Raw genomic sequence first — 8487 nt, 5'->3', positions numbered from 1 at the left:
GCTACGTCCCCCTGGTGAAACTCCTCACTGTCCGGTGAAAAGAAGCGGCTGGCAACTCCACATGTATCGGAGGAGGCATGTGGTAGTCTGCAGCCAGAGGGGGTAGGGCAGTGACTGGGACGGCTCGGAAGAGTGGGGTAATTAGCCAAGTACAGCTGGGGAGAAAAAAGGGGGAAAAATCTAAAAAAAAATGTTGTTGGTGAGATGTATGCTTTATGAAGAAGGAGTGTGCAGCTCGCTCTTCAGGGGAACTTGGATTTCCTGTACATCTGCTCCGTCCACCACAAAAGGGCCAAATTTAGATCATCACTATGGAAATGTCTCTCGCTCAGTGAGCGAGGGCAGGATGTGTGCCGGGGACTCCAGCAGCAAGGCTTCCCAGTGCTGATCTGCTACATGTCCAGCCAGTGGAAAAGACGTTTGTGCTAGACATAAGGAGGGGTTTTTAATTCATTTCCTTACCCCCACGTGCAGCTGCAAGAACAGCAAAAAGACATACATTGATAAGGTACAGGCACATTACTCCGTTTATTTATGATTTGCTATGCTGGTTAGCTGGAGCCACTTGTTCCAACGAGCAGAAATGAACAGACTCCCCCTCTAAACTAAATCCCTAATCCAACCCAGCATACCACAGAAACCCCGGATCTCAGAGGGAGGGCAAGTGCACAGGCAAGACGGACATTATAACAAAATATCAACATGACCGAGCAGCCCTGGAGTCATTCCTTTGCACAGCTTATCCATGGTCTGACATCGGTTCGCATTTTTGAGCCCCTGTGAAGAAAAGTTGCCGTGCATGGGTTTCCAAGCTGTGTTGTTCCTTGGCTGTCATCCTTGGGGGGGTTGGGGGGGGTGTGGGGGTCCTCATTACCAGCGCTCCAGGCAGGGATTTGAAGCATGTCTGCCCATATTCCACCGTAATTAATTCTGCTCCTTTCCACTCTTCTCTCCCCCCCCAACTCCATTAATCTGTGTATTTAATTAAGGTCTACTAGCTTTTATGGCAAAGACAGCCGAAAGTGAGAGAACCACAGAAAGATAAAAAGAAGGGGGGGGGGGTAAAGAGGGAAAAAGCAAGCAAGAATGAGGGTAGATTGGACAACCCTTAAAACCATTTTGCTGAGGCTGTAAACAGTGTGACGCCTTCAACATCAGACGTGTGGAGAGATGAGGGCATGAGGAAGATAAGCAGAGAGGCTGCTGGAGGTCATGCAGCCTCAAAGTTTCATGTCCCTCCTTCCAGCTAATCTTCCACCGTGGACTCTCTCTTCATTTCTATTTATCGCTCAACAGTCGGCCCTGACCTTGCGCTCACTGTGTGCCCAGCAGCAGGCCCGTCTCTTTTCTCTATCATCACGTTGCTCCTCTCTCAATACTCATGCATCATATTTGATTTTCACAGCACTCTGCCCCCCCCCCCATTTTTCTCCCAAATTGTATCCGGCCAATTACCCCACTCTTCCGAGCCATCCGGGTTGCTTCCCCACCCCCTCTGCTGATCCGGGGAGGGCTGCGGACTACCACATGCCTCCTCCGATACATGTGGAGTCCCCAGCCGCTTCTTTTCACCTGACAGTGAGGAGGTTCGCCAGGGGGACGTAGTGCGTGGGGGTATCACACTATTCCCTCTAGTCCCCCCCCCCCCCAAACAGGTGCCCCTGACAGCGACCAGGACACATACCCACATCCGGCCTCCCACCCGCAGACACGGCCAATTGTGTCAGTGGGGAAGCCCGACCAAGCCGGCGGTAACATGGGGATTCGAACCGGTGATCCCTGTGTTGGTATGCGACGGATAGACCGCTACACCACCCGGACGCCCTATAACACTCTGTTTTTTTGTTCATCAATGATGCTTACGCACCAGACATGATGACATGCCACTTTTAGCTTCACATGAGAAATCTATCCTGTGTTGTTCAGTGCTGTGTGAGCATCTACTGGGTGTCTACTGGTCTTCCTCCAGCTGAGGAGCACATCAGATACATGAGGAGCACAGTATAGTCAGACATCATCCCCTGAGCGATGCGTACAAATATTTACATTTTATTTATATTTCCGTCCACAGAAAGAATGCAGGCACAGAAAAGGAAAGCCGGAGAGGATTTTTCAAATTCATCACCGGACTTTGTAACTACGGTAAGCGATACGCAGCACTGGATACAACACAGCCAGACGAGGGACAAAAACGTGTCCAAAAACCTTGACAAATACTTGGCGTCGTTACAACAGTGGCTTCGACAATGATCTAGGTCAGCTGTGCATACATACATACAGCGTATTAAATTTTAATAAGCTTCGCCAGAAAGTACTTCCAAACGGTGATATGAGGAAAAGAGCTGAACACAAGACTGCCAAGAGGAACGGCCGGCAAAGGAATGGCTGTTATTATACAAAAAAACTTGACCAAAAACAGAAAGAGTAAAAAGTCTTTAAATTATCTATATATGTTTGATGGACATATTGATGGCAGTCCTTCATCACATACGTACTGAATGAGTTATCTGAAATGAAATGGACCACAGTGAGAGGAACCCAGAAAAATAAAGTGTCTTCTATGTACCCACCATATAAATAAATACATACTGGTTTTGACACACGTGGCAGGGCTGCCGTTATAAGAATAGCAATTTTAAAAAGTGTCTTCTTTTTAAAAAGTGTTTTTTTCTCTCTTCTTAGCATTAAATCCATAGTTCTTAACCAAATTGTTCAAAGTGTTGTTTAAAAAAAAACTGCCATATTTAGAGTACAAAAATACATACTATGCAAGACAAGGGTTATTAAAATAGTCTTTGCAAATTCTAAGGGCTACATACAGCATTGTGTACTTTGACCTGGGGACCACAGAGGTGCTGCAGAGTCTGTTCATGTTCCCCTGGGGCAGAGCTGGAGGAAAAAGTGAAAGGGCAAATGAAAAAAAAAAACGAAGGTAGAAAAAACAGCGGTGGTGACATCCAGAGGAAGCAGGCGGCCATTGTGCAGCATCTCATACAGTGACATGTATTATGCACCAAACCGACGAGGTGGAAAAAAAGACAAAAAAGAAAAACCAGCAGCAGAAAGTAAGATGTGGCGAGTGAGGGTCTCCAGAGGTCAGATGGCGTAGTCGTCCTGAGAGGTGGGACTGAAGGCAGAGCTCCGGAGGGCGTCCAAACAGTTGACCAGGATGAGTGTGCCGGTCAGGTGCTTCCAGCGTTTTGTGATGGGGTTCTTCATCTTGTCCAGGCCGATGTGCAGCTCCTGAATCACGTCTCTGTAGCTGTCCCCGATCTGGGCTGCCCATGTGACCAGGAAGTCATAAGCTGGCTTCCACATGGCCTGCAGACATAGTCAGGGAAAGGAGATGTCCGACTAAGTCTAGGTGATACATGATGAAGTTTAATCCAACAAGGAGAACATCGATCACTTCGTACTGTATTTCTATCTGAATTTAGAAGTTACCATTTTGGCTAGCACACTTAGAGATCATGTATTATAATGTAAACCAGACAAACCTCACTGTCCACAACGCCGTTCTTGTCCCTGTGCGGGGCCTCATAAGCATCCATCTGCTGTCGGGATACCTTGGCCAGCCTCTCTGCCAGCTCCCTCCACCGTCCAGCCACCTCTACTGCTGTGGTCAGCAGGACAAAGTCCATGACCAGTCTGGCCACCAGGCCCTGACAGTCCATCTTCAGCAGAGCCTGGGGGCAAGAACGTGGGAGGAAGATGGGAAAAGGTTAGGGCTGAAAGCACTGGCAAGTGGCCTGGAGACAATGCAGTGGTTAAGTCTCCCCACTCGGGAACTGTGTGTGCCCTTCTAGTCTGTGTTTTGAAAATATTAAGACCAAAATAAAGCATTTGCTGGGAATTAGCTGAGACAGGATAAAAAAATGGCAAAATGAACAGTTAGGGGTGGGGTGGTGGGGTCCGTTGAGGACAGGAATGCCAAGAAGGTCAGAGTAAGCTGAATAAAAACGACACAAAAAAGCTCAAAGAGACTTGTTAATAGACATCTTTTGAGTTTCACTGTTTGAACTTGATCTTATCCTTGTTAGCTTACCCCCGTCTCCCCCCATACAACCTGGCAAATGTTACCTCTATAGATTACACACCCATCCCCCAGTAAAATCGTCATAACTCAATGTGCCTCCATGCCACACAGGCTGCCGATACCCTCTGAGGGGAGGCAAGCCCTTAGTGAGTAACACCGGCTATGCTCCCATCCAAATATTGTGCAAATTTTAAACAGATTTTTGAACAGTCACAAATGACAATGCAAAGCAGTTTGACTGAGTCATCAAAAAAGTGCTGATAGGGGCGCCCGGGTGGCGTGGCAGTCTGTTCTGTTGCCTACCAACACAGGGATAGTCGGTTTGAATCCCCGCGTTACCTCCGGCTTGGTCGGGCGTCCCTACAGACACAATTGGCCGTGTCTGCGGGTGAGAAGCCGGATGTGGGTATGTGTCCTGGTCGCTGCACTAGCGCCTCCTCTGGTTGTTCGGGGGGGAGGAGGAACTGGGGGGAATAGCGTGATCCTCCCACGCGCTACGTCCCTCTGGTGAAACTCCTCACTGTCAGGTGAAAAGAAGCAGCTGGTGACTCCACATGTATCGGAGGAGGCATGTGGTAGTCTGCAGCCCTCCCCGGATCGGCAGAGGGGGTGGAGCAGCGACCGGGACGGCTCGGAAGAGTGGGGTGATTGGGCAGATACAATTGGGGAGAAAAGGGAAGGGGGGGGGTCTAAAAAAAGTGCCAATAAAGGTTACCTGGCATCAGCAACTAGCACACAGACTGACGTGAGCTAACTCCCGGGGAGAGGGTCGACGAGTTTTCAAGACTAACTTGCCACTGGGGAATGTATCATCGTTAAATGTCAGTTGTATCTGGTGGTATTCTTTGCTGTCCAAGGACAAAGATGAAGAATAGCAATGGGCAATATACTGGCCAAAGCAACGGCTGTTCACTTTATCCCTTAAGTCATCATCTGTTGTTTCCTGTTTCCATCACCCGTTAACGCATCTTTAATTTTCCCCACCAAGGGAATGTAAACACTTTTTTAGGATTTTTTTGTAATTGCAATTTGGCGTTTCCATTATGTGTTTCTTATTTGCAACTTGAAAATGAGCATAAAACCACAATGGAGACGACTGCAACCGGCAGGGCAGCGTATATGTGGGGCAGCTGGGAGAAAGTACACAGAATGGTACGTTATAGCTTGTCAATTCAAAAATAAGGGGAAAAAAAGAAGAAAGAAAACAGAACAAGAGATGTGCGAGGTGCCAAATCAGCTTATGTTTGGGCTGGCCTAACCATTTTGGACGGCCGCCCAGTTCCACCCATAACCCCTCTACCCTCCCGGTCTCCATCAATTCTGGGAAGTTGACTTGGCAATGGTGGAAAATGAAGAGCACACCCTGTGGAAATGCACACGGTCTATTCTCAAGCCAGGGTTTATAGTAAGTCAAACCTTATTTGCAAAAAAAAACAACCAAATATGCTACATGCAATTACTTGAGCATTGTGCACTGATGCATTCATAAAAGGGACACACACACACACACTCTTGTACAAACATCCTAGACTCAGATTTGCAGGGAAGACGCATGCAAGTGCACTCCAACCTTCACACACACACACACACACACACACGCAAACACAACTTGCCCTCGACACTGCAACCCAGACACGCATGGCTGAACACGCTCCCATACAGCTTTGACTTGCAGACTCAACAGAGCTGCAGCGACAGCCAACGGAAAGCTCCGACTTGGGCTTTTAGTACCACGAGCAGGAATGTGTGGAATGACGGGATACGAGAAGAGGCAGGGGTGGGGCGGTGGGTTACAGGAATGCCCTCTCATTCTGAGACAGGTTAAAGAGCAGATGAGATAGCCACGGCTATGGCGCAATCAGCCGGCGTTGTTATCCAGGAATGCTGAACGGCTGCCAGATTACATTAATCACAAACCCCTGAGGGCAGCTCTGCGGCCACTTCGGCAAAGTCTCCTGGAAAAAAACTTGACAAATCGCTTGGTCTTAGGGCCGCTGCACCCCGGAATCCACTGCCATCTTAGGGCATCTGTTTGCATGTATGAACAACTGTTCCAATATTGGTGGATATATGTTGCTGAGTGGAAGACTCTGTCTGAAAGATAAGAGTCTGGACAAGCACCTGTTTCCTCTATGGATAGCAGCGAGCGAAAATCCCTGCTGAAATAAAGGAGATCGCTTCCTGTCTCACCTCCAGCTAAAACGAGACACGCCAGAGGAGCTGTACTCGGTAACAACAATGCTCCACATATAGACCAGTTGAAATAACAATGCATTTTTTTAACTGTTTTTCCTTAAACTGAAACAGACTTTTTTTTTTGTTTTGGAGAAAGATTTCAGAACCCAAATTAGCCCATTACTGTCATTAGACCCAAATGTACCTTCAGCTACAGAGAAAAGCTATTCCTAGAACCAAATACAGGCCTAGCAATGTTGTCGTCTGTGCAGCGGACTGCCACATTGAAGGGAAAAAAATCTTGATTTTCAACATTATCTCTATTCATATATTTCAGGGATCCATTAGCAGTCTATCTATATATATTGTAGGGATCCATTAACAGCCATAATACTGAACAGTCTTCTGTGTTTGTCGGTGATATCACTGGATGACAATCTGTGAACATGAAATATTGCTTGCTGGTTTGCCTACATGCTACATTATATGAGGAAATGTGACTAACAACACTACATACAGCTAGCTATACATAGCGTTGTCACTCATTAAGTGTCCGCCAGTGATGCTGACACAACTTCAGTGGCGTTTCAGAGACACACAGACGAGTGCTCAGTATTAGTGCTGCAAATGGAGCTTCATCCCCAGAGAGAGAGAGAGAGAGAGTGTGTGAGAGTGTGAGAGAGTGTGCAAGAGAGGGGGAGAGTATGAGAGTGTGATAGAGTTAGAGAGAGAGTGAGAAAGAGAGAGAGAGAATGTTGAAAATTGTAATTGTTCCCCTTCAAATACAACCTGAGAGCACAGCATCTCTGTTATAAACACACACCGCCTTGCTGCGCAGTGCGGGCGGAGAAGAAGCTCGGTCTGCTTCATCAATAATTCCCCCCGCAGCACTCCCTGGTGCCTCTTCTGTTATTTGCCGCCTGGTAATTGTACAAGCCTCTGTTTAACTGCATGTTTAATCTATATACCTGATCTCCCCCCCTTTGGTGTAGCTGGTGAATTGTCAAAGTCTTACAGCAGTCTTACAGCGGATCAGTGTTCCTATAGATTGTTATTACTTCCACTGGGGAATTGTTAGGGGTAACGGGTATCCATAGATCCTGAGTTCATCTAAAATATTCAGTGGCCAGAGACGGGACAAAAAACGGGCTCCAACCTTATCTAGATATAATTGTGGAGACGGCAATAAACACAAGGATCTGTATGGCTGCATTTCATTGATGTGGGGAATTAACTTTCATTGGCTCATAGGCGCTTCACCGAGACACTGGACGAACCTGAAGTTTAGCCAGCTTTTAATGCTGCTAGTCTTCCGTTGATGTGCCCTGCAGGGATGAAACAATCAGGCTACAGTAAAGATTTTATGTTTTTCTTTTTTTTTTTTATCGCATGTTGAATGACTGGGTGCCAGGCAAGTTTCTGGCATTATTTTGAACTAATAACTGTACTGCAATACACAGGGTTAGAATCCAGGCTTGATGTTATTACTGCAAAACCACACACCAGGACTGTGGGGAGAACATATGCTAATTTATACGCTGCTTTTGAATCATAGCACTTTGAGATTAGCTCTTCTTGAAAAGTGTGCCTTATTTGTATTATTTTCGTGCTCTGCTGTTTTCTCAAATGTCAGCTGGGCCTTAGGATGGTTATGAGACTTTGTGTGTGTGTGTGTGTGTGTGTGTGTGTGTGTGTGTGTGTGTGTGTGTGTGTGTGTGTGTGTGTGTGCGGGTTTATTTGCATGCGCGCATTCAAGTGCATGTGTGCACATGCCTTAGTTAAATGCTACAGAGACTGTTTCAGCCAATCTTCACTCAGAATGATAAAACACTGCATCTTCTGCACTGCATAAATCATCCACTTGTCAAAACGAGGACGTCTTAATGCATGCTCAAAATGAGAATGCTCCAAATGAGAATGCATCTCACACTTTTGCACCGCATGAGAAACTCACAGCTGAACGTGTTCTTTTTTTCCCCCCGGTTTAACATTAGAACGACCAAGGCCGTCATGTTGACGGTTTTGGATTTTCAAAATTTAGTAATTTTGTGAAAATAAAGATACAGACCTACCGCTCCCTGAATGCTCCTAAAATTGAATATGTTTGTATTAAAAGTAGTTTTAGATCAATTGCACAAAAAAGTTAGGATACAAATCTACCTAAAACGACCACGAGCCGTCAAAAAGATGGTTGCGCGTGATCGCGCACGTCACGTCACTATTGATGACGTGTTTGTCGCATCATTTCCTGCGTGAAGTTCATCGCTCTGTCCTAG

General features: G+C 46.6%; 1 protein-coding gene across 2 annotated transcripts in view; it reads right to left on the bottom strand.

Moving 5' to 3' along the window:
• Window positions 1-2035: 2035 nt before the first annotated feature.
• The window catches only part of sh3bp4 (SH3-domain binding protein 4), a 32893-nt gene continuing 26441 nt past the window's right edge, over window positions 2036-8487 (bottom strand). For both annotated transcript variants that reach the window (XM_056289761.1, XM_056289762.1), the window contains exons 4-5: window positions 3498-3686; window positions 2036-3321 (exon numbers count right to left, since the gene is read on the bottom strand). In XM_056289761.1, the coding sequence (XP_056145736.1) occupies window positions 3097-3321; window positions 3498-3686 (414 nt within the window). In that variant the 3' untranslated portion in view covers window positions 2036-3096. The remainder of the gene's footprint in view (window positions 3322-3497; window positions 3687-8487) is intronic.

The sequence above is a fragment of the Lampris incognitus genome, chromosome 11 (assembly GCF_029633865.1).
Source record: "Lampris incognitus isolate fLamInc1 chromosome 11, fLamInc1.hap2, whole genome shotgun sequence".
Taxonomy (NCBI): domain Eukaryota; kingdom Metazoa; phylum Chordata; class Actinopteri; order Lampriformes; family Lampridae; genus Lampris; species Lampris incognitus.
This window is presented reverse-complemented; position numbering and strand designations above follow the sequence as displayed.